The sequence below is a fragment of the Anomaloglossus baeobatrachus genome, chromosome 11, assembly GCF_048569485.1.
Source record: "Anomaloglossus baeobatrachus isolate aAnoBae1 chromosome 11, aAnoBae1.hap1, whole genome shotgun sequence".
NCBI lineage: Eukaryota > Metazoa > Chordata > Amphibia > Anura > Aromobatidae > Anomaloglossus > Anomaloglossus baeobatrachus.
The window spans coordinates 180,674,788-180,701,777 of NC_134363.1; the positions used below are offsets into that span (position 1 = coordinate 180,674,788).

General features: G+C 47.3%; 1 protein-coding gene across 1 annotated transcript in view; it reads right to left on the minus strand.

The window, feature by feature from the left end:
• Positions 1 to 11,089: 11,089 nt before the first annotated feature.
• The window catches only part of LOC142256441 (mannan-binding lectin serine protease 2-like), a 35,302-nt gene continuing 19,401 nt past the window's right edge, over positions 11,090 to 26,990 (minus strand). The window contains exons 5-7 of the mRNA XM_075328129.1: positions 15,882 to 16,016; positions 13,473 to 13,550; positions 11,090 to 11,856 (exon numbers count right to left, since the gene is read on the minus strand). Coding sequence (XP_075184244.1) covers positions 11,090 to 11,856; positions 13,473 to 13,550; positions 15,882 to 15,897 — 861 coding nt within the window. The 5' untranslated portion in view covers positions 15,898 to 16,016. The remainder of the gene's footprint in view (positions 11,857 to 13,472; positions 13,551 to 15,881; positions 16,017 to 26,990) is intronic.

The window sequence follows — 26,990 nt, forward strand, 5'->3', positions numbered from 1 at the left end:
CCTATATACAAGAATATAACTACTATAATACTGCCCCTATATACAAGAATATAACTACTATAATACTGCCCCCTATGTACAAGAATATAACTTCTATAATACTGCCCCCATGTACAAGAATATAACTACTATAATACTGCCCCTATGTACAAGAATATAACTACTATAATACTGCTCCTTTGTACAAGAATATAACTACTATAATACTGCCCCTATGTACAAGAATATAACTACTATAATACTGCTCCTTTGTACAAGAATATAACTACTATAATACTGCCCCTATGTACAAGAATATAACTACTATAATACTGCTCCTTTGTACAAGAATATAACTACTATAATACTGCCCCTATGTACAAGAATATAACTACTATAATACTGCTCCTTTTGTACAAGAATATAACTTCTATAATACTGCCCCCATGTACAAGAATATAACTACTATAATACTGCCCCTATGTACAAGAATATAACTACTATAATACTGCTCCTTTGTACAAGAATATAACTACTATAATACTGCTCCTTTTGTACAAGAATATAACTACTATAATACTGCTCCTTTGTACAAGAAGTCCTGTATATAACAATATAAGATTAATAAGTTGAGATCTAATAAAGCTATACAAACGCAAAATAAAAATCAATGCAATCACAAAATCTTTATTAAGTGAATTGACAAACACTAAGCATAGTATGTTACAATTATTGGGGTTTTTTTTCATACGTTTTTTCTATTGCTGCAACTTTATTGATCTCAGCAGGTTTGTATCACAGAGTTGATGTCCCTGACTGTCCATGTGATCACTGAATAGTGATTGACCAGCTATTAGGTTGATATTTTTCAGTTACCGTATGTTAATTTGTCTTCCTGATGTAGATGACTAAAACTACTACTACTGTGTTTCACCGAAAATATACCCTAGCAGGATTTTTTGTCCTTTTTCGAGTAGGCTTGAAACATAAGCCCCGCTCCAAAAATAAGCTCTAGTTATTGAATTCAGACTGCAGCCCTATTTCAGGATATATACCGTAACTTATATTGTCCCCTTGTGTTGCTTTAAGCATTCAGCTCATTAAGTGAATGAATATTCACCTTCTTCCCCACCCAGAATCCCGCCCACCACTCTGAACCCTGCACTCACACTCTGTGCCAGCTGTACTGTTTTTTTTTTAAATCAGATACTTTTTTATTAAAACAGAGTACATACAACAGAATAACAAATCGGCATCCAAATTAAATTTATCACATCTATTACCCCTTTAACTCCCCCTCCCCCACCCCGGCAGCAACACTTCTCCCCGATACTACATCCCATATAGTACACACTTATAATACCCTTCAACTGTAGTATAGAACCATCCCGTTGTGCAGGAGGAACAACTAGTAACACAAATAAAACAAAACATACACATCAGAGGTCTCAGACGGCTATCCCCGTCCCATATCAGTTTACTGGTCCATCACTCGTCCTATCCGCATTGCAGCCAAGGAGACCAGAGCTTCTCAAACATTTTAACATTCCCCCTTCTTTCATACACTCCCCGTTCCAGCTGAAGAATACACTTCACCCTTTTAATGTACTCTCCCCTGGTCGGGGGGTCTTTTTTAATCCAGGACCTGGCGATTAGCTTTCTTGCCGCATACAGCAGCCTAGCAATGACAATTTTCATAGTATTTTCCACCCCAAGCTCCTCAACATATCCCAATAGGCATATCACTGGTTCCCTGGGGAGGACACACCCATATGTTCTTCCTATCTTGTGGATAACCTTAGTCCAAAAGGAGACCAGTCTCGGACAAGACCACATCATGTGAAAAATACCTGCGTCAGATCCCTGACACCTTGGACACTCCGAATTCCTTTTCAACCCCATTTTAAACATCAGTAAGGGAGACCTATATACCCGGTGAATCACGTATAGGTGAGACAGTCTGGCCGGTTCGCTCATGGAAAGTTTAGGGACATACGCCAGGATACTCTCCCACACCTCCTCCGTTATCGGCCCAACTTCCTCCTCCCATTTAGATTTAGTTTTAATTGGGTATTCTAACAGAAAGGTATGTAGTATATCTTTATACGTGCCAGAAATGATCCCTTTAGTGCTTCCTCCGCCCTTACACACATACTCCAGTACCAGGTCAGTCAGGCCACACTTTGTTTAGCCGCTTGGGCTGCAATCGCATGTTTTAATTGTCTGTAGTGGAGCCAGCCGGACGCCGGTAACTGAAACTCACTCTGTAACTGCGGGAACGATTTCACAATTCCTCCGTCCAATATCTGATGCATGTATACTACACCCTTGCGTCTCCACTCCTCAATATTCCCCATTTTCTGAATCTCCGGGAGATTACTGTTATCCCAGATAGGTGTAAACTTGGTTAACCGGGTCACCCCTCTCACCCTTTTCAGCCTATCCCAGGTCTTATTTATAAGTGCCATTGTAGGAGATGTTCTACCCAGGAGCCCCACCGCACCATCCTCTAGTCCCATTACCAATGGACTTCTACCCACTATGTATTCCAGTACTTCTTTAATGCCCCCATCTTTCTCTCGATCAGACCAACCCCTGAGGTGTTGACATTGCGCCGCTATATAATACAATTCCGGATTTGGGATTGCTAGACCCCCCTCATCCTTCGGCCTTTGTAAAGTCTCTAATCGCACCCTAGGCTGCTTTTTACCCCACACCAGGTCCCTAAACAGCGAGTTTATCCCTTTAAATCTTTTCCTTGAAATACAAACAGGGGCATTGTGCAGTATGTATAGGAGTTTAGGCATTACTACCATCTTTAGTAAATTAACCCTTCCAACAACTGACAAATGTAGCTTGTTCCAGGCATCCACCTTGGTTCTCAATTTTTTAAGGAGCGGCCATAAGTTCACCTGTATGTATTTTTCTACTGGCAGAGATATCTGGATACCTAGATATTTAAATTCGTCCACATTCTTCAATTTGTTAGCCCCAGTATCCTCATTTGTCCAGGCTACTTCCCCATCCACCTTAAAGAGGCTCGATTTAGACCAATTAATGGTCAGTCCCGAAACTTCTCCAAATTTCTCTATTATCTGCATGGCATGATCCAATGAGGCTGATGGATCCCCCAAGAAAAGTAATAAATCGTCAGCATAAAGAGCTATTTTCTCCTCTAAATGCCCATACTTAAATCCATGGATCTCCTTTGTTTTCCTAATGGCCGCCGCCAGAGGCTCTATTGCAATAGCAAATAGGAGCGGCGATAGTGGGCAGCCCTGTCTCGTTCCCCGGTGCAACTCAAACGCTGAGGAGGTCATACCGTTAACTCTAACTTTAGCAGTAGGCCTATTATACAACAGCTGCACCCACTTTACAAACCGTGGGCCAAAACCCATATGCTGCAACACTTTCCACAGATACCCCCACTCAACACTATCGAACGCTTTCTGGGCATCTAACGAAGCGATCACCCTCCGGCCAGGGTTGTCAGGCGGCAACTGTAGATTAAGGTACAATCTCCTGATATTAGCAGCTGTCGACCTATTGGCCATGAACCCTGATTGGTCCATATGGATTAGGTTAGATATAACTCCAGTCAGCCGGTTTGACAACACCTTAGCCAGAAGCTTCACGTCCGCTGTTAATAACGAGATGGGTCTATATGAGTCTGGAAGCCTCGGATTTTTATCCTCCTTAGGAATTACTACTATTATTGCTTCTCTCATAGATTCAGGCAATACACCTTCCCCCTCCGCCACCTCAAAGACTTTCAATAGTTTGGGTAATAGGATTTCTTCTAACTGTTTATAAATTTCAACTGGTAGCCCGTCTGCTCCCGGTGCCTTGTCATTGCTCATGCCATGCAGAGCGCCCTCCAGTTCATCAATAGTAATAGGTGACTCCAGTTTATCTCTATCCACCACAGACAACACAGGAAGCTCACCTCGCTCAAGAAATGAGTCCACCTCTTCCACCCTCATCTCTCCGCTAGAAGAATATAGCGTGCGATAGAAATCTTTAAAGACCTCAAGGATCGCCTCAACCTCAGTGACCTGTGTCCCCTCCACCGTGTCCATACCATGCACAAATGAACTACTCCTTTGAGCTGCAGCTATGACCGATAATAGATGACCAACTTTTTCCCCCTCCTCATAAAAATGCAATTTTTGGAATGCCTGCTTCCTTACCGCCTTCTCCAAAAGCATCTTATTAACCTGTTCATGCGCCTGCCTAAGATTTTGCTTCGCGTCCGTAGTAGTACTCCGGATTGCTTCCAGCTCTGCCTTATCTAAGGCCTCCAGCCTATCTTTCTCATCCTGCCTCGTCTGTGTTTTACGTTTACAGATATCCCTGAACAGGAGCCCCCTGAGGTATGCCTTCATCGCATCCCATACCACCAGCGGACCAGTGCTACCCTCGTTGTGGATAAAGAAATCCCCAAGATCCCGTTCTATATTCCCCATATTAATATGACGGATCCATGCTGGATGAAGCTTCCACTCTCCCCTCCTTCCCCCTGTCAGGGTTCCCCGTCGTATGGACACTAGAATTGGGCTATGATCTGAAATCACTCTTGTCAGATATTGCACGTCACTTATCATTGCATCCATCAGATCACTAGCTAGAGCCATGTCAATGCGGGACAGAGTGTTATGTGAAGCCGAATAACAAGAGAAGCAGGATACCCTCCCATTCCTCACTCGCCAGGCATCCACCATTCCAAGTTCCCCAATAAGAGTGTCAAACGAAGTCATACAACTATCCTGAATACCTGGAGGTCTACTACTCCTATCCCAGTACAGGTCTATCACATTATTGAAGTCCCCCACCAGTAAAAAAGGGATTACTCCCCCCTTCTCAGAGAACTCCCTTATCTCCCTTAGTTTGGTGCACTTATATGGAGGTGGTATATATATTGCAGCTATACACATGAGTCTGCCAAATATTTTACACTTGACGGCCACACACTGTCCCTCTTTATCCACATACACTTCTATCTCTTCATATTGCACAGAGTTATGGATCAGCAGTGATACACCCCTTGCATAGTTGGAAAAGGTGGAGTGATAGGCCTTCTGCACCCATCTCCTATTTAAAACATGTGTTGTCTCCTTTGTTAGATGCGTTTCTAGTAGACATATTACTGACGGGTTCTGGTCTTGAACATATTTAATTATTGCCGCTCTCCTAGACCTATCTGATAACCCTCTAATATTCCAACTCAACACCTTAATTCTATCCCCCATTATCCCACCCAGTAAAACCATCAAACCTTGTAGTATCTCCCCATGCTGCCTCTACCCTACCCCTTTCCCCCCTCCCCCCCTGCTCCCCTCCCCTCCTACTCCCCACCACTTCCTGTTTTCGAGTACTCCCGTGAAGCATCGGGTTTTCCAAACCTGGTCCATAATCCCTACTAAATTCCCCCCTACCTCCCTCGCCTTCCCCTCTTAGACACATTTTAAAACTCGTCCCTTTTCCAACAATTCTCCACTCCCCCCCTTTCTATGTATAATCATATTCCACTCAACCAATATAACAGTAAAATGGCGAACAGTAATTAAACTGGAATCTCAAATTGTAAATACCCCCACCGCGCCAAATTAGGCAGTCCCCATGTCCTGCGAAGCTCACATCAAACCCTTCGCATTCCCCCTGCATACTACCTCAATCCCAAAGGGAAGGAGAAAAAAAAAAAAAAAAAAGAAAAAGCAAGAAGGGTCCCCTGTAAGCTCCTAAGGATGTTGTAGAGCCTCAGCCGGCCTTCTCCAACACACTGCAGATTCAGACAGTCAGCTCATTCCTTCAAACGGATCCGCTTTTCGTTTGCGTCCAACCACTGCATGGCTTCCTCTGGAGTTGTAAAAAAGTGCACCCGCTCCAACGCCGTCACTCTTAGCTTTGCCGGGAACATCATTGAGTATTGCACCCCCATCTCTCGCAGGCGCCTCTTTACTCCTGTAAAAGTCATACGTAGCTTTTGAACAGAAATGGAGTAGTCCGGGTATATGGAAATTCTCTGGCCGTCAATCATAAGATCCTCCATGTCTCTTGCCTTTCGCAGTATAGTGTCCCTGTCTCTGTAGTTGAGGAGCTTGGCTAGCATAGTGCGAGGGCCCCTTCCTGCTGGTTGTGGCTGCATCGGGACTCTGTGTGCACGTTCCACAGCATAGAGCTTGGATAAGACATTAGCACCCATTTTCCCCCTTAGCCAGTCTTCTACATATTCAGTGGGGTTTCTTCCTTCCGCTTTCTCAGGGATGCCGACAATTCGGATGTTATTTCTTCTAGAGCGGTTCTCTAAATCATCATTTTTTGCCGTGATTTCAGCTATCTGCTGTGCAAATGTTTTTTCAGACTTTTGTAGTTTTGTAATATGATCCTCTGTTATCCCCACTCTCTCCTCTACAGCCGTTGTTCTCAGGTCTGCTTTCTTGAGGTCTTTCTTAATGTCAGCAACCTCTGCCTGTAATCCCTTAACTTGCTTCGTCAGGGAAGTCAGAGCCTCTTTACAAAAAGACACCACTGCAAAAATGTCCTTTAAAGTGGGGTTTTCTGGAGCCTGGTCTGCACTATGTGCTTCCTCTACTTCTCCTGTCTTATCTTGCTGCTGTTCACCATCCCCCATCTCATCAGAGCTGGCATTGTCTTCTCCCTCCTCACCTCTGTTATCTGTATGCTGATGTGATTTCTCTGAAGTCCGGGCAAATTTCTCCAGCCTTGCTGCGACCTGCATCCTCTCCTGACAGGCTGCATTCACTTTCTCAGCTTCCTGCCTTATCATGGCACCATCCTGAGAGCTGGGGACTTTCCCGCCTCCATTATCTTTTTGCCTGTGACGGACCATGGCACCTCTCTGCGTCCACCAGACTCACTCCAGATAAGTCCTCACCACCTTATCTTCCTGACAGCCGGCTGAGGCAGTGATAACAGCGGTATTCAGGGATTTATCAAGGGAGTTTGCAGGAGAGCTCCACAAACACGTCTCTTCACATTGCCGTCCGTGCCAGCTGTACTGTATCACTGTACAAGGATCGCATCACAATCCTCAGTGGCTCTCCTGAGCTGAGTGACAGCTGCATAGACATATACACCGTCACTGTCATCAGGAGTGCTGTCACCGATAATTGCAGTGAGTAAGCACATGGCTGATTAAGAGAGTGAATATTCAGCCTTCTCTCCTGTAATCCCACCCACCTCTCGAGTCCTGCACTGCGCCTGCACTCTGCCTGCTGTATCACCAGTACTGCCAGCCTGAGGATCGCGTCACAATCGACGACTCTCCTCACCTGAGAGTGACAACATGTATGTCTATGCAGCTGTCACTCTCAGGTCAGGAGAGCCAATAGGATTGCGATGCAATTTTCATATGGTGATACAGTACAGCAGGCATAGTGTTGGTGCTGTGCAGCACTCAGCGATGGGCAAGGTTCTGGGTGCGAAGAGGGTGAATATTCATTAACTTAATTAGCCGGCACTCCTGATCTGAGAGCGACAGTGTATATGTCTACGCAGCTATCACTCTCAGCTCAGAAGAGATACTGAGAATTGTGTGCTATCCTTGGGCACGAAGGCATATACAGCTCTGGCAACAATTAAGAGACCACTGCAGTTTTATAAAAATCATCTTCTCTACATGTCTGACAGCCATTCCATTCCAGTATCAATTGAATTCCAACCAGAGTTACCTCATTCTACTTAATGTGCTTCTGATTAGGTGATCACCTGAACCAAATCTTATTTAACGAGGGAAAGTATGAAAACCACTGCTGTGGTCTTCACAATCCTCCTGCAATAAGACAAGCTGGATGCCAAAGGAGTTGAAAAAAAAAGTCTTGAATGAGGAACAGAAGGGCTCAATTCTGGCTTTACTAGCAGAGGGTTACAGTGAGTGTCATGTTGCCTCCATCCTTTAAAATTTCTAAGACGGCAGTCCATTACAACAAGATCAAGCAGCAGACATTGGGGACAACAAAGCTACAGACCAGCAGAGGGCGAAAGCGACTCTCCACTGACCGGGGTGACCATCATCTTATTCCAATGTCACTCAGCAACCGCAGGATGACATCAAGTGACTGACAAAAGGAATGGGAAATGGCAGCTGGGGTGAAGTGCACGGCAAGAACAGTTCATAACAGGCTCCTAGAGGCAGGGCTCAAGTCATGTAAAACTAGAAAAAAGCCTTTCATCAACGAGTAGCAATGGAGAGCCAGGCTAAAGTTTGGCAGAGACCATAAGGATTGGAGCACAGAGGACTGGAGTAAGCTAATCTTCTCTGATGAGTGTAATTTTCAGCTTTGCTCAACACCTGGTCATCTAATGATTAGACGGAGACCTGGAGAGGTACACAAGCCACAGTGTCTTGCACCCACTGTGAAATTTGGTGGAGGGTCGGTGATGATCTGGAGATTCTTTAGCAAGGCTGGAATTGGGCAGATTAAACTTTACAAAGGACGTATGAATCAAGCCACATACAAGATTATCCTGGCAAACAGTTGCTTCCTTCTGCTCCGGCAATGTTCCCCAACTCTGAGGACTGTTTTTTTCCAGCAGGACAATGCACCATGCCATACAGCTAGGTCAATCAATGTGTGGATGAAGTGTCGCGGGCGGAGGATCCGCGCTCGCTAACGCTCGGGTCCGGGGCCTCTGCTGGGTGCTGCTCGATGGCTCGAGCGGTGGGCCGGACCCGGGGACTCGAGCAGCGCTCCTCGCCCGGCGAGTGAAAAGGGGAAGGGTTGTTGGTTTTGGGGGGAGAGTTCGTGATGCCACCCACGGGTCGTGGTGATGATGGGCACCACCGCTGCTGGTGACGGGGATCACGGGAGCGATGCCAGGGAGCAGCTAGGATGTTGGTTCCCCCTCCATGGGTAGGGGTTGGTGATCCCGGGGCCCGGTGGTGAGATGGGGAGGCTGGATGGCTGGGGTTTTGCAGGGGCAGCGCGGCGCGGTGCCGGATGGCACTGTGGTACTCACTCAGGCACAAAGTCACAGAGTCTCTGGTAAACCAAACAGCTGGATGGACGGGTCCCGCAGCCGGCTGCAGTGTCTTCGCTCTCCCCGGACAGGTGATGGTGGCTGTCTTTCCCTGCACCTGTGTACTTTGTGTTGACTCCGATGGCTTCCCAACGGTAGTCCGCTCCCCGGCATATAGGTACCGGAGGAGCCCGATTTGCCCGCAGGCGCTGGTCCTTGGATCTCTAGCCCTTGGGCGGTGGCTGTGTATCCTCACGGTGTGGACTGTTGCCTTCTGTCGGGTCTTGGGTGTTAGGAAACCCCTGGCGTTCCGGTCACTGTCGGATTTGACCTTTGTCGGTGGCTCCAAGCCTAGTCGGGGTCCGATGGTCCTGCCTTTTGTGCTTAGCTTCACTCCACTCCCCGGTTCGGTACCGGCGGGCCACCGCCCGACCCCGGTCCTACGATTCCGCGGTGATCCACTAACTCCTGCAGACGGCCACCACCGTCTGCCAACCTTGCTGACAGTGCATGGGCTCCTACCCAGACACCAGCAGTGTTACTCCTTTCACTTTCAACTCCAAACTCTATCTGCTCCACTGACTAACTGAAAACTCAAACTGACTGACTGCTTTCCCTGCCTCCAAGCCTGTGAACTCCTCGATGGGCGGGGCCAACCACCTGGCTCTGCCCCACCTGCTGTGGACATCAGCCCCTGGAGGGAGGCAACAAGGGTTTTGTGTCTGACTAGTGTAACTATCCAGGGGAGGGGGTGTGTGTGTGTGTTATGTCCGTGACTACCTGGCTAGTCCAGGGCGTCACAGAAGGACCACCACATCAAAACCCTGTCATGGCCAGCCCAATCTCCAGACCTGAACCCCTTTGAAAACCTCTGGAAGACGGATAGTCAAAATCCATCAAACAAAGAACTGTTTACATTTTTGCACCAGGAGTCACCCAAAAGCAGTGTGACAGACTGGTGGAAAGCAGCCAAGACACATGAAAGCTGGGATTAATAATAATCATGGTTATTCCACAACATATTGATTTCTGAATCTTCCTGAGATAAAACATTATTAGTATGGTTGTGTATAAATGATTATGAACTTGTTTTCTTTGCATTATTTGAGGTCTGGAAGCAATGTGCATTGTTCTGTTATTGTGACCATTTCTCATTTTCAGAAAATAAATGCAAAATTGATTGCCTGGAAATTCGGAGACGTTGTCAGTAGTTTATACTTTGTTTCCCCGATAGTAAGACACCCCCGATATTAAGACGTAGTGGGGGTTTTGGGGGGGTCGGCTAATGTAAGACGTACCCCGAAAGTAAGACGTAGTAAAAATTTATTTCTTTATTTTTTTTCTTCTTTACAGTACAGTTACAGCGGCCGAGCGCTCAGCTGAGCGCCCTGACATGCCGGCGGCCGAGCGCTCAGCTGAGAGCTGACACATGCCGGCGGTCTGGCGCTCAGCTGAACGCTCGGCTACCGAGAAATGTTGAAATATTGCAGTAATGTTGTCCGTGGTCCATCAGGACCATGGACAACATACAAAATCACGCAGCCTCAGTGCCCTCATGTGCAGCCGCTGGTGGTTAAGTTTCCTTAACTTGCGGTACACTTAGGGCGCAATCGCGGCAAGTCCCCATACGGTACATTGCATGGAGACTTGCTGCAATTGCTGTGGGATTTTTTCCAATATAAGACATACCCCGAAAGTAAGACATAGTGGCACTTTTGGGGGTAAAAAGAATGTAAGACACTGTCTTACTTTCGGGGAAACACGGTAGAATAAAAGAATATTTTACATTTTACTCAAAAACATACCTATCTAGAGAAAAATCAGAAAAACTGACAATTTTGCAGTGGTGTCTTAATTTTTGCCAGAGCTGTATAAGAACCATCCCCCCCTCCCCCCCCAAAAGAAAAAAGCCCTAGCCCCTGTCTTATTATTGGGGAAACACAGTGGTTCCTTGGGAGAGGATTGTGTAGACAGTGGGTTCCCGACATATACAAAGACTATTTATCCAGTATTTTAATTGTTTTGGTCAAAGGTCTAATTACAGTGCCTTCTTCATTATTGACAATGTTAACTAGAGAGACAATTGAAGTTGAGTAGACATAGACAGATATTTTATTTCATCTTTTTGTTTCTAATTGTTCTTTATAATGTTTTCTATCCAGTCGAGGTAGTTGCTTACTCTTGTATACACACCCGGATAATGCTTGTCCCCACAGTTTGACCCCCAGGATGCTATTCCACCAATAAACCATTTATTGGTTTTGGCATCTAAAAATGCCAATGCTGTCCCGGCATCACCAGTACAAGTATCCCTTCCCCCTTCAGCGTGACCAGCACAGATCATGTTCTCGGATACTACCCTATCATATCTTTTCTGATAGGCTTCTCTGCATGTCTGCTGTTCCACTACATCCACCTCCACAAACAGCAGCCTAGATGAAATCCTGGACATCTCAGTTTGCCCAAATCCTGCTACGATGCCTACATGGTGATCACTTTCACGGTGCGAAATATGGAAATGCGCCTCTTTGGTCGGAAGGCAGATTCCTTGGACATTTTCTCCTATTGGAATCTTATTTTTCAGTTTAATAAGGCCAATGTCATTGTCATTATCTATTGTGCCGTTTCCGTAGTCTTTATGGATAAAAACCTCTCCAGGCTCACCCTGGATATAATTTTCTTCACGCAATGATGTGGTGCCCAGTTTTATCACAACTTGGGACAGATCTACTTCTTGCAATAACCTTGCTGTAGTGATGATCCATTTATCGTGTAATAAAACTCCAGCTCCTCGACTATCCTCTGTCGTTATATGGGCCTGCCATGGAAATTGGCCGAGCTGGGCATTCCTCCCACCTATGATGCGTGAACTCGCCGTGTCTCTCTTCAGAGCACAATCTGCCAATATAAAAACAATTGTAATAGTGAATGCAAAAGTGAGAGATTTTGAGTCATTAACAAAACTTTCTCCTGTTGAGAATTGAGATGCAGGTTTTGAATACATAAAACTATTTTACTCTCTTTCCTGTAAATGTTCAGAAACCTCCTAAACAAAAAATAAATATTATACAACAAAGGACTTACAATGGGAGCTTCTGCCACTGGTGACACAGTTCTGTGGTTTCTGGCAATAGAAGATCACAGCGTTTGGTTGTGAAAAATTTTCCTTGACTTTCTATTATTCCTGCTGTCAGTATTCAGTGTACTAGGTATCTCTACTGCTGGTTTTCATCCTTTTCCCTTTAGGACCTAGGAGAGATCCTCTTCCTTTCAGATGCTAATCATCTGTGTTACCCCCTGGGTTTAAGTACTCTCATTTTCCTTGGACTTGAGCTGGTGATATTCAGTTCCTTCACAAGCCCTGGATGCAAGCAGGCAGCTTGCACTCATCTGTAGGATCGTTGCTGCTCTTTACTGAACTTCTTCCTGAGACATCTAGAGATAAGTTGTTCAGGTGCTTTCCTCATGTGTGTGCTCCCTGTATCTTCTTTAGTGTTTAGTGGGGTTGACGAGCTCATCCCACCCGTTGCCTATCTAGGGCCCAGCTCTAGGGCCATGTATCCGGTTCTGTGCATAAGTACGGAACCTGTCTAGGGTGGAGAGGGACCCCAGGGGCCAGTGGTAGGTTTGGTCAGGGGTCACCATCTCCCCCTTCCCTTGTACTTTGTACTCCCCGAACCTAGCGTGACAGTTTCTCCCAATTTTTTGAGGCTGCATGCTGTTCGGTTTTTAGCATTTCTTACTTTTTGAAATAATTCTGCTCTAAAGAAGAACTTCTGACTAAGGGGGGTGTTACACGCTACGATATATCGGGCGATATGTCGTCGGGGTCACGGATTCCGTGCCGCACATCCAGCATCGTTTGAGATATCGTAGCGTGTGACAGCTACGAGCGACTGTTAACGAGCAAAAATACTCGCCTTATCGTTGCTCGTTAACACGTCGTTCATTTTCTAAAAATCGTTCCTCCTTCTGTGCTCTGGTTGTTCGTCGTTCCCGAGGCAGCACACATCGCTACGTGTGACACCCCGGGAACGATGAACAACAGCTTACCTGCATCCCGCCAGCAATGAGGAAGGAAGGTGGTGGGCGGGGTGTTACGTCCCGCTCATCTCCGCCCCTTCGCATTTATTGGGCGGCCGCTGTGTGACGCCGATCATCCCTCCCGCTTCAGGAAGAGGATGTTCGCTGCCCACAGCGAGGTCGTTCGGGAGGTAAGTGCATGTGACGGAGTAAACGACTTCGCGCGACATAGGCAACAAATCGCGCCGTGATGCACAAACAACTGGGGCGGGTACGATCGCTCGTGTGAACGCACGATAAATCGTCCCATGTAACGCCGCCTTTAGGTCCCCTAAACCTTCCTAAGAATGAAGAGTCTCAGGACATCTCTGTAGAGTTAGATTGGGACAGCAACTTCTGGTGTCAGAACACAATTTCTTCTTGACAGGAGCATATAAAATAATGACAAGTATCTGGTTTATTCTTGAGTCAAAGAAATGCAAATAAATTACCAGGAACACAAACTGGGAGGTCTCTACTTAAAGTGAGAATATCTTCCCAGGCACCATCCGCTCCACATCGATAAGTTCCTGAAAAAAAAAAAAAAACTTCCATTATCATCAACTTAGAGAAAACCTTTCAGTTCTGAGAAAAATCCATGACACGTGGCAATGGATTGAATTACACTGTATGTGGTTAAAGGTATTCACGTGTCCTAATTATAGCATTCATGGTTTTCTCATTCTGCCCCATTGGCACAAGGGAATAAAATTCTCCCCCGCCGCCATGCCGTCTGCCTTATTTGTGAACGGGTATCTTGTTCTACTGAGCTCACTGATTGTGAGTGTGGTCTTCTAATAGGAGCCACCGGGGGTAATAAGTCCGTTCATGGCATTTCTTCCTCCTAAATGTTTCCTATCACCTGTGATTTTTAGAAGTGGAAGGAACCATAGCAGCTCAGCCAATAAGTGGAGACCCCGTAATGTTAGAGTGGGGGACCGAGTAATGACGATAAGAGGGCAGAAAAATCACCACTGTTATGCGGACCCCATAACTGCAAAGTCCAGATCTCCACCTGGTAACATCAGCACAAACACTGCACCCGCCAGGAGCTTCATTGCCAAGCAGCTGTACATCATCAAGCACAATGCCGAGCCGTACATCACCAAGCACAATGCCGAGCCGTACACCACCAAGCACAATGCCGAGCCGTACATCACCAAGCACAATGCCGAGCCGTACATCATCAAGCACAATGCCGAGCCGTACATCACCAAGCACAATGCCGAGCCGTACATCACCAAGCACAATGCTGAGCCGTACATCATCAAGCACAATGCCGAGCCGTACATCACCAAGCACAATGCCGAGCCGTACATCACCAAGCACAATGCTGAGCCGTACATCATCAAGCACAATGCCGAGCCGTACATCACCAAGCACAATGCCGAGCCGTACATCACCAAGCACAATGCCGAGCCGTACATCACCAAGCACAATGCCGAGCCGTACATCACCAAGCACAATGCTGAGCCGTACATCACCAAGCACAATGCCGAGCCGCACATCACCAAGCACAATGCCGAGCCGCACATCACCAAGCACAATGCCGAGCCGTACATCACCAAGCACAATGCTGAGCCGTACATCACCAAGCACAATGCCGAGCCGCACATCACCAAGCACAATGCCGAGCCGCACATCACCAAGCACAATGCCGAGCCGTACATCACCAAGCACAATGCTGAGCCGTACATCACCAAGCACAATGCCGAGCCGTACATCACCAAGCACAATGCTGAGCCATACATCACCAAGCACAATGCCGAGCCGTACATCACCAAGCACAATGCCGAGCCGTACATCACCAAGCACAATGCTGAGCCGTACATCACCAAGCACAATGCCGAGCCGCACATCACCAAGCACAATGCCAAGCCGTACATCACCAAGCACAATGCTGAGCCATACATCACCAAGCACAATGCCAAGCCGCACATCACCAAGCACAATGCCGAGCCATACATCACCAAGCACAATGCCGAGCCATACATCACCAAGCACAATGCTGAGCATCAAATAGGGTGGCGTAAAGCTGCCACCACCACTGGGCTCTGGAGGAGACATGTTCTGTGCAGCAATGTATCGCGCTTTTTTATCTGCGTCTGATGGAGGAGTCTGGGTTTGGTGAATGGAGAACGTTACCCCCTGGCTGCATTGTGCCCGCTCTACAGATGTTGGAGGATGATAATGCTCAGGGCTGTTATCAGGGGTCTGCCTTGGCTTCTTAGTTTCAGTGAAGGGAAATCTTAATACTTCAGCACAAGACATTGGGTACATTTGTAGCTTCCAACTTGTGTGAACAGTTTGGGGGAGACCCTTTTCTTTTCTCCATGAGTGGTTCAATAGAGCATCTTAGGATGGTGGGGTAATAGCCTTTAGGAGGCGGACTGATTCCTCTTATGAGAAGCTGCCTAGAGTACGTCTCCCAGCCACCAGATGAATATAGGTTTAATGTAGGATGAATGAAGGAAAGCGATCCAGCTGGATCGCTTTCCTTCATTTCTCATTGCTGCGGCCAGGGCAAGGCCGGATCCGTGTCTGAGGTGCGGTGAGGTCAGACGTGGGTGAGCTGGATTCCTTTACAAGTTTAATGTAGGATGATTTAATTTAGGATCTAAATATTTATATGTTCTCGTCATAGTAGAGGATCTAATCTGACAATTTTTCTTAGGCTCTTGTGCCAGTCTTCACCTACAGATCGGTAAAAATTGACCGATTCCGGTCTTCTCCAAGCTTCCGGTACGTTGGTCATATTGTTTATAAATCTCTTCCAAGCACCCCTAGAGCCGTATATTCCCGAGAACTAGAGAAAGAAGCTCCTCTTTGAGGATCTATTACTTTTGTGATCCACTTCTCACCTTTCCCGTCTTTCATATAGTAGTACGGACTTCTACACTCGTACTGGATTTTGGCGTTGTATTTGGTTTCATTCAATCCTGTTATAAAGGTGATTGTTCCGTCATCTATTTCCGGTGGTGTACCACAGTAGATATCTGGGGACAGATAACAGAGCGGCCATTATATTTCTGATTACCTAATGCATTGTTATTATCAGAATCACAGGGTTATCAGGAGAGAGAATGACACGATAATATCATTTGATTTCTCTCTACTATTGTCTACTGCAGTCAATGACTGCCAGTTTTGTGAATCTCAACTAAGGGCTACTTCTCACATAGCGAGATCGCTGCTGAGTCACAGGATTTGTGACGCACCAATGACCTCCTTAGCGATCTCGCTGTGTGTGACACTAAGCAGCGACCTGGCCCCTGCTGTGAGTTCATTTTTTTTACTCGTTGCTCTTCCGCTGTTAAGCACACATCGCTGTGTTTAACAGCGAGAGAGCAATGATCTGAAAGTGCAGGGAGGCGGCGTCTGGAAGCTGTGGACGCTGGTAACCAAGGTACACATCGGGTAACTAAGTGAAGCGCTTTGCTTGGTTACCCGATATTTACCTTGGTTACTAGCGTACGCCGCTCTCAGGCTGCCAGTGCCGGCTCCCTGCACATGTAGCCAGAGTACACATCGGGTAACTAAGCGAAGCGCTTTGCTTGGTTACCCAATATTTACCTTGGTTACTAGCGTACGCCGCTCTCAGGCTGCCAGTGCCTGCTCCCTGCACACATAGCCAGAGTACACATCGGGTAACTAAGCGAAGCGCTTTGCTTTGTAACACGATGTGTACCCTGCCTACGAGTGCAGGGAGCCAGCGCTAAGCGGTGTGCTCTGGTAACCAGGGTAAATATCGGGTGACCAAGCAAAGCATTTTGCTTAAGGCCCCGTCACACCAAGCAACATCGCTAGCAACATCGCTGCTAACGAACAACTTTTGTGACGTTGCTAGCGATGTTGCTGTGTGTGACATCCAGCAACAACCTGGCCCCTGCTGTGAGGTCGTTGGTTGTTGCTGAATGTCCTGGGCCATTTTTTAGTTGTTGCTGTCCCGCTGTGAAGCACAGATCGCTGTGTGTGACAGCGAGACAGCAACAACTAAATGTGCAGGCAGCAGGAGCCGGCTTCTGCGGAGGCTGGTAACCAATGTAAACATCGGGTAACCAAGAAGCCCTGTCCTTGGTTACCCGATATTTACCTTTGATACCAGCCTCCTCCACTCTCACTGTCAGTGCCGGCTCCTGCTCTGTGCACATGTAGCTGCAGGACACATCGGGTTAATTAACCCGATGTGTGCTGTAACTAGGAGAGCAAGGAGCCAGCGCTAAGCGGTGTGCGCTGCTCCCTGCTCTGTGCACATTTAGCTGCAGCACACATCGGGTAATTAACCCGATGTGTGCTGTAACTAGGAGAGCAGGGAGCCAGCGCTAAGCATTGTGCGCTGCTCCCTGCTCTGTGCACATTTAGCTGCAGCACACATCGGGTAATTAACCCGATGTGTGCTGTAACTAGGAGAGCAGGGAGCCAGCGCTAAGCGGTGTGCGCTTCTCCCTGCTCTGTGCACATTTAGCTGCAGCACACATCGGGTAATTAACCCGATGTGTGCTGTAGCTAGGAGAGCAGGGAGCCAGCGCTCAGTGTGCGCTGCTCCCTGCTCTCTGCACGTGTAGCTCCGTGCGCTGGTAACCAAGGTAAATATCGGGTTGGTTACCCGATATTTACCTTAGTTACCAAGCACAGCATCTTCCACGCGGTGCTGGGGGCTGGTCACTGGTTGCTGGTGAGCTCACCAGCAACTCGTGTAGCGACGCTCCAGCGATCCCTGCCAGGTCAGGTTGCTGGTGGGATCGCTGGAGCGTCGCAGTGTGACATCTCACCAGCAACCTCCTAGCAACTTACCAGCGATCCCTATCGTTGTTGGGATCGCTGGTAAGTTGCTTAGTGTGACTGGACCTTTAGGCGGGCTTTGCACACTACGACATCGCAGGTGCGATGTCGGTGGGGTCAAATCGAAAGTGACGCACATCCGGCGTCACTTGCGATGTCGTAGTGTGTAAATCCTAGATGATACGATGAACGAGCGCAAAATCGTCGTCATCGTATCATCGCTGCAGCCTCCGACATTTCCATAATGCCGGGGGAGCGACAGGTACGATGTAGTTCCTCGTTCCTGCGGCCGCACACATCGCTGTGTATGAAGCCGCAGGAGCGAGGAACTTCACCTTACCTGCCTCCCGGCTGCAATGAGAAGGACGGAGGTGGGCGGGATGTTTACATCCTGCTCATCTCCGCCCCTCCACTTTAATTGGCCGCCTGCCGTGTGACGTCACTGTGACGCCGCACGACCCGCCCCCTAAGGAAGGAGGCGGGTCGCCGGCCAGAGGGACGTCGCACGGCAGGTATGTGCGTGTAAAGCTGCCGTAGCGATAATAATCGCTTCGGCAGCTTTCACTATATATCGAACGTGCGACGGGGGCGGGACTATCGCTGCAGCATCGGTAACACATTGTTACCGATGTTGCAACGTGCAAAGCCCGCCTTAGTTACCCGATATTTACCTTTAATTACCAAGCGCAGCGTCGTTTCCACGAGTCGCTGGTGGCTGGTCACTGGTGAGATCTGCCTGATTGACAGCTCACCAGCGACCATGTAGCGACGCACCAGCGATCCTGACCAGGTCATGTCGTGGTCGGAATCGCTGGTACGTTGTTTAGTGAGACGGTACCCTAAGAAGACAAATCTAATAGCATTTCATTGGGAATTGTTATTTAAAGTGGATTGTCAGGGACTGATAAAGAGATAATCTATCTTTAGAGTAGGCCATCAATATCAGATCATTAGGGGTCAGCCCTCCCGACACTGGCAGTTCCCGGGAGCTAACAGTGTAAGGAGTTGAAACAGCCCAGCTCTGTATATTGGTTGCTCTCAGGTCCTGCAGTTTAGCAAATCAAAAGGGTACCAAGGCCAGGTATCCATCCACAGACAGCTGTTTCGGGATATTGCCCCTCATCAGTGTGGAGTAGGATTCTGGCCAGGTGGGAGCAATACCTAGTAGACCAGCAAGACCAAACAACCACTGATCACGGGGAGACCAGCCAGAGAAAACACTGCCGGCAGCCAGCAAAGGTGTCCAACACAGTGAAATCCTAGGTGCATTGCCCCCTGGGAAGTATGCAGATCAAAAAGGTCTGTGGCTCCTCTGTTAGGACTCTCGACAGGGAAAATAGCCAGATATCCCTCCGGGAAGGACCTAGCCAAGGAGTGGCTATTTTTAAGAGACCATCATAACCACCATATTAAGTGGCCCTTTTAGTCAATATCCAGCTGTTGACGAGTTTAAAGATATGACAAGGGAAATACCAAGGCCAGGTATCCATCCACAAATAGCTGTTTTGGGGTATTGCCCCTCATCAGTGTGGAGTAGGATTCTGGCCAGGTGGGAGCAATGCCTAGTAGTAGCTATTTTCCGTGTCGAGACTCCAACAGAGGCTCTATGGACCCTTTTGATTTGCATACTTCCCAGGGGGCAATATACCTAGGATTTCACTGTCGAGCGCCTTCGCTGGCTGCCGGCAGTGTTTTCTCTGGCTGGTCTCCCCGAGATCAGTGATTGTTTAGTCCTGCAGTTTAGAGCATATTTAAAGATGAGCAAAAATATTCCAGTAGCCACATTGGTAGTCCATGGCTTTTAGACCACAGTCCTATGAACCTCCTCTTACTTGGTAGTAGGCCCCGTGTGACGTCCTTTTGCAGTGCAATGTACATATGATCTTGTGTCTGGCATAAAAACCTGAATAAGCTCCCAGCAGGTAGGGGGGGGGTTCATAGGGCTCTGATTTGGTGGCCATGGATTGCTCTTGGGTTCTACAAATCTTTCTTCTTATTCACTTTGGTATAAACTGAGCGGCAATATCCAAGTGTCAACATAATGTTGTGTCTTCTATCAACTGATGGGTGGGGATGCAGGGCGTCTCATCCCTGGTCTGATATTGATGGTCCCATCTTCAGAGGTCATCAATATCAATGTTCTGGATAGCCCCTTAAAAGCTCACACATCTTTTAATGCCATGGATCTATGAAGTCTTCTCAAGCCCCCAGTTGTGTATGATATTTATCTGGTTAGGAGCAGTTTCCAGGACATTTGATCTGTCTGCTCCTGAATACTCTCAGAATACATCACTGATATGACTTGATGTTTCACGGCAGATAGAGGACGGGTGGGTCTACAGGTTTTAATGTGCCACCTTCCTCGCTTAAAGGGAATCTATCAGATGATTTTCTAGTACAACACTAATGTTCTCCTTTACTAGGAAACCTTTCAGGATCAACAAGTTTTACTGTTCTACCTTATCCTGTTACCTTGTTGTAAGCTCTGTAGAATTTAGTGTGACTAGTAACTAGTCAAGCATATGTAAATACAAACTGTATATGCCCTGTTCACCCCTCCCACCTCTCAGTGCCGAAATCAGCGATAGTAAATCTGAACTGCATTTGCACTGCGGCCCCCACCCATATTCCCTCCCAGACCTCAGCAGTGATAGTGAATGCACTGAGAGGTGCACGAGACACTGAATTGTACAGAGCTTACTACAACAATAAAAGTTACTGACGCACCCCAGGGATTTGGGGTACTCTGTCCCGGGCAGTATATTTACTGGGACAGTTCGCTGGGTGGCCGGTTTCCGGTTCCATGACCCTGGGAGTCGCTTGAAAGGGGTTATTTACAGGGGAGTAATAATAAAGGTTTTGTCGTGACGCCACTTGCGGGTTGCGGCTATGTAGATAGAGCCGCCGCTGGGGCTGATTTAATGTTAATGGCAGCCTGGATGTTGGGCCCTCCGCAAGTAGGCCCAGGCCCCAGGGGGGTAGGTGATGGAGTTAGGCGCGGAAAAAAGGTAGGCCACACAAGGGATTGCAGTGTAACTGGTTACTCACAGCGTTGTTATGGCTTGCAACCTGAAGAAGGCTGGTCCTCACCACTGGTTCCCTTAGTCCCAGTGCCGGATTGGTGACCTGGTGGCTTCTTTCCCCTGCACCGGTCTCTGGTTGGTGGATCCCCGTGGCTTGGAGCGTCTGGGGGTCCCCTCCTAGTAGTCTTAGTCTTTAGTCCGTACGGCAGGCAGTTTGAAGCCTGTAGGGTCGGTGTTCTTTTCCGGGCCCTGGTTCTCCCATCACTGCTGTGCCCCGGACTTTATGGTCGGTGAGGTCCTGGACGGTCTCCTCACTGTGCAGATTTTATCAGGTCTGCCTGGAGCATTTGCCTGACCTAGGGCTCTGCACCCCGTCGGTGCTATGGTTCTGAGAGTACTCCCCCGTACTCCTTTGGCAACCAAACGCCTGCGCCTGACAGGTCACTGTTACACACTCCCGTCAGTACGGTTACGTCCATCTCCTTTCACTTCCACTTACTGACTGTCTGACCCCTCCTCCCTGGTTGTCGTCTAGTGGACTGGATCGGCTCCACCCCTAGGTGGCCATCCACTGGGTCCAACCGTAGCCTGTCACCAATCCTTGGGGAAGGGAAAAACAGGGATTATATGTGTTTTAGTGTTTCCGGCGCTAGTCTACTGGGTCCCTGGGGGTAGGCCCTACATCTTTGACAGGATGCAGTTCCTTGTAGCTCCTGATGGCTTCAGGAGCGGTATGTTACTGATCCTGTAAGGTCTCCTAAAGCCCTATTTAATGATAACAATAGTATTGTACTACAAAATCACCTTACAGATTCCCTGTAAGACAGGGATCACACGTTGTGGCTGAAGCTGCACAGATATGCAGATTGGAGCAGTTTTCAAGTTACCAAAACTAATTCTGAATGTTAACGGCCCACAGGCAATTAAAAAATCCCACCCATCTACATGGTGGCACCGCTGTGATCGGAGTGGGGCTGCAAAGTCTCGGCTAGGGCTGAAGGACACCCGTCATCTCTCAGAATATAAAAGCTAATATGACTTGATGATGCACAGGAGATGGTAAAAGGCTGGGACTGCAGATCTTAATCTGTCTCCTGCCTCTCTTAAAGATCACACGCCGGGCTGTAATATGTGCTCCTGATTTAATTGTGGCAGCTATTTACAGCTACAAAGGCCGAGGACATAGAGACATTTTATCCCCAAAGACTGAAGATTAAAAAGTGACATAAATGTAAACACAAAAAGTGACCTGGAGATTGTTTGCAATGGAAAAAGATAAGAATAAAATACTGTGCCTGTACACGGACGGTCCACGTGCAACATACAGAACGGGCTTAAAAACCCACGAGCAAAAATATCCATGTGATAATGCAGACTGAGGTTATGTTGCAAATAATTTATCAATTGCTTTTAAAGGGGGCTTTACACGGTAGCGATATCGCTAGCAATTTCTAGCGATAGTGACCGTGTAAATACCCGCCCCCTTCGCGCATGCGATTGTTTGTGATCGCTGCCATAGCGAACATTATCGCTACGCAGCGTCACACATACAGTTAGGTCCAGAAATATTTGGACAGTGACACAATTTTGGCGAGTTGGGCTCTGCATGCCACCACATTGGATTTGAAATGAAACCTCTACAACAGAATTCAAGTGCAGATTGTAACGTTTAATTTGAAGGTTTGAACAAAAATATCTGATAGAAATTGTAGGAATTGTACACATTTCTTTACAAACACTCCACATTTTAGGAGGTCAAAAGTAATTGGACAAATAAACCAAACCCAAACAAAATATTTTTATTTTCAATATTTTGTTGCGAATCCTTTGGAGGCAATCACTGCCTTAAGTCTGGAACCGATGAACATCACCAAATGCTGGGTTTCCTCCTTCTTAATGCTTTGCCAGGCCTTTACAGCCGCAGCCTTCAGGTCTTGCTTGTTTGTGGGTCTTTCCATCTTAAGTCTGGATTTGAGCAAGTGAAATGCATGCTCAATTGGGTTAAGATCTGGTGATTGACTTGGCCATTGCAGAATGTTCCACTTTTTTGCACTCATGAACTCCTGGGTAGCTTTGGCTGTATGCTTGGGGTCATTGTCCATCTGTACTATGAAGCGCCGTCCGATCAACTTTGCGGCATTTGGCTGAATCTGGGCTGAAAGTATATCCCGGTACACTTCAGAATTCATCCGGCTACTCTTGTCTGCTGTTATGTCATCAATAAACACAAGTGACCCAGTGCCATTGAAAGCCGTGCATGCCCATGCCATCACGTTGCCTCCACCATGTTTTACAGAGGATGTGGTGTGCCTTGGATCATGTGCCGTTCCCTTTCTTCTCCAAACTTTTTTCTTCCCATCATTCTGGTACAGGTTGATCTTTGTCTCATCTGTCCATAGAATACTTTTCCAGAACTGAGCTGGCTTCATGAGGTGTTTTTCAGCAAATTTAACTCTGGCCTGTCTATTTTTGGAATTGATGAATGATTTGCATCTAGATGTGAACCCTTTGTATTTACTTTCATGGAGTCTTCTCTTTACTGTTAACTTAGAGACAGATACACCTACTTCACTGAGAGTGTTCTGGACTTCAGTTGATGTTGTGAACGGGTTCTTCTTCACCAAAGAAAGTATGCGGCGATCATCCACCACTGTTGTCATCCGTGGACGCCCAGGCCTTTTTGAGTTCCCAAGCTCACCAGTCAATTCCTTTTTTCTCAGAATGTACCCGACTGTTGATTTTGCTACTCCAAGCATGTCTGCTATCTCTCTGATGGATTTTTTCTTTTTTTTCAGCCTCAGGATGTTCTGCTTCACCTCAATTGACAGTTAGACCGCATGTTGTCTGGTCACAGCAACAGCTTCCAAATGCAAAACCACACACCTGTAGTCAACCCCAGACCTTTTAACTACTTCATTGATTACAGGTTAACGAGGGAGACGCCTTCAGAGTTAATTGCAGCCCTTAGAGTCCCTTGTCCAATTACTTTTGGTCCCTTTAAAAAGAGGAGGCTATGCATTACAGAGCTATGATTCCTAAACCCTTTCTCCGATTTTGGATGTGAAAACTCTCATATTGCAGCTGGGAGTGTGCACTTTCAGCCCATATTATATATATAATTGTATTTCTGAACATGTTTTTGTAAACAGCTAAAATAACAAAACTTGTGTCACTGTCCAAATATTTCTGGACCTAACTGTACTTACCTGATCGGCGGCGTCGCTGTGACTGCCGAACAATCCCTCCTTCAAGGGAGAGGGACGTTCGGCATCACAGCGACGTCACCGCAACGTCACTAAGCGGCCGGCCAATCAAAGCAGAGGGGCGGAGATGAGCAGGACGTAACATCCCGCCCACCTCCTTCCTTCCTCATTGGGGCCGGCGGCAGGTAAGGAGACGTTCCTCGCTCATGCGGTGCCACGCATAGCGATGTGTGCTGCTGCATGAGCGATGAACCACAACGCTAAACAACCCTTACCGATTTTTTACTTTGGGACGACCTCTCCATGGTGAACGATTTTCACCATTTTTGAGGTCGCTTAAGGTCGCTGGTCAGTGTCACACGCTGCGATATCGTTAATGACGCCGGATGTGCGTCACTAACAACTTGACCCCGGCGACCAAACATTAACGATATCGTAGCGTGTAAAGCCCCCTTTAGACTATATACATCTTTACTAGTGCGTATCTAGAGTCTGATGGGTCCCGGTGCAAAGTTTGAGCCTGGGCCCCCCCCCCCCATATGTTCATCAGATGTTTGGGCCATTGAAGCATTGTAAATCATATAAAGAAATACAAGTTCCCCTCCTCCTCCTCTTTCATTGTGTACTAATGTCACATCCTGTACTAATGTCCCCTATTCTGTGCCGCCTCTTGGTAAATATGTCCCCCATCCTGGTATATGTCCACATCATGGCTCCATCCTGGTGTATGACCCCATCATGGCTATATCATGGTATATATGGTCCCACCCTGGTATATATGTCCACTTTCATGGCCCCATCCAGGTATATATCCCCATAATGACGCCCTCATGGTATATGTCCCCATCATGGCCCATCCTGGTATATATGGCCCTATTATGGTGTATATATGGCTCCATCCTTGTATATATGACCCCATCATGGTATATATGTCCCTATCATGGCCCCATACCGGTATACATTTCTCATCATGGCCCCATCATGGTATATATGTTCCTATCATGGCCCAATCCTGGTATATATGGTCCCATCATGGTATATACGACCTCATCCTGGTATACGTCCTTATCATGGCCGCATCCTGGTATATATTCCCCGTCATGACCCCATCATGTCCCCAGCCTGGTATATGTCCCCATCCTGGTATATAGTCCCCCATCCTGGTATATAGCCCTCCATTTTGGTATATAGCCCCTCATCTTGGTATATACCCCCCTCATCCCGGTGTATAGCCCCCATCATCTTATATAGCCCCCCACCGTGCCGCACACAGTAAACAAAACAAAAACGATTGTACTCCCCTTCCGTACACTCCCCCGGCATCCTGCGTGTAAGTGACGCAGTGCATGACGTCAATGTCATGTGCGGCCACTTACAGCATATTCTCTGCTCCCCATGCACAGGATCGTGTGCATGGGGAGCAATGAATATTCAAGGCCTTAATCAGTGGCCGGCACATCACAGTGCAGGCACCCGTCGGGTCTCTTTGCTCTGATGTATTTCAGCTGGATGCGTGCCCTCGGACACACATCTAGCTGAAGCAAGGACTGACTGGCCCCCTGCACCCCTGGGCCTGGTCGCAGTGGCAATGTCTGCAACCGCGGTCATACGCCCCTGATCTTCACACTGTTTTTGAATTGTTCATTTGCTTCCTAGAGGGAAAACTAAGCAACTTCCATTTTAAGTCTTTATGCATATTAGAATTTTTCAATCAATTCTCCTGTATCACAGTGTTAGAAACCACAGTAAGGAGTGGGTGATTCACAGATTTCCACAATGTGGAGAAATCACAAACTATCTATGATCTCAAGGCAGGCAGCGAAAACAGGCTGCAGATAATCAGAAAAGAAATACAGACGTACAGGATAGAAAATAAGCTAATCGGCGATCATAAAATCGGCAGTACCCTGTATACACACAGAACTCACATCCAGCCTATATTACTGAGAGAGACACACAGAGCTCACATCCAGCCTATATTACTGAGAGAGACACACAGAGCTCACATCCAGCCTATATTACTGGGAGACACACACAGAGCTCACATCCAGCCTATATTACTGGGAGAGACACACAGGGCTCACATCCAGCCTATATTACTGAGAGAGACACACAGATCTCACATCCAGCCAATATTACTGGGAGTCACACACAGAACTCACATCCAGCCTATATTACTGAGAGAGACACACAGAGCTCACATCCAGCCTATATTACTGGGAGACACACACAGAGCTCACATCCAGCCTATATTACTGGGAGAGACACACAGGGCTCACATCCAGCCTATATTACTGAGAGAGACACACAGATCTCACATCCAGCCTATATTACTGGGAGTCACACACAGAACTCACATCCAGCCTATATTACTGAGAGAGACACACAGAGCTCACATCCAGCCTATATTACTGGGAGACACACACAGAGCTCACATCCAGCCTATATTACTGGGAGAGACACACAGGGCTCAAATCCAGCCTATATTACTGAGAGAGACACACAGATCTCACATCCAGCCTATATTACTGGGAGTCACACACAGAGCTCACATCCAGCCTATATTACTGGGAGAGACACACAGAGCTCACATCCAGCCTATATTACTGGGAGACACACACAGAGCTCACATCCAGCCTATATTACTGGGAGAGACACACAGAGCTCACATCCAGCCTATATTACTGAGAGAGACACACAGAGCTCACATCCAGCCTATATTACTGGGAGAGAGACACAGACCTCACATCCAGCCTATATTACTGGGAGAGACACACAGAGCTCACATCCAGCCTATATTACTGGGAGAGACACACAGTGCTCACATCCAGCCTATATTACTGGGAGAGACACACAGACCTCACATCCACCCTATATTACTGAGCGAGACACACAGATCTCACATCCAGCCTATATTACTGGGAGACACACACAGAGCTCACATCCACCCTATATTACTAGG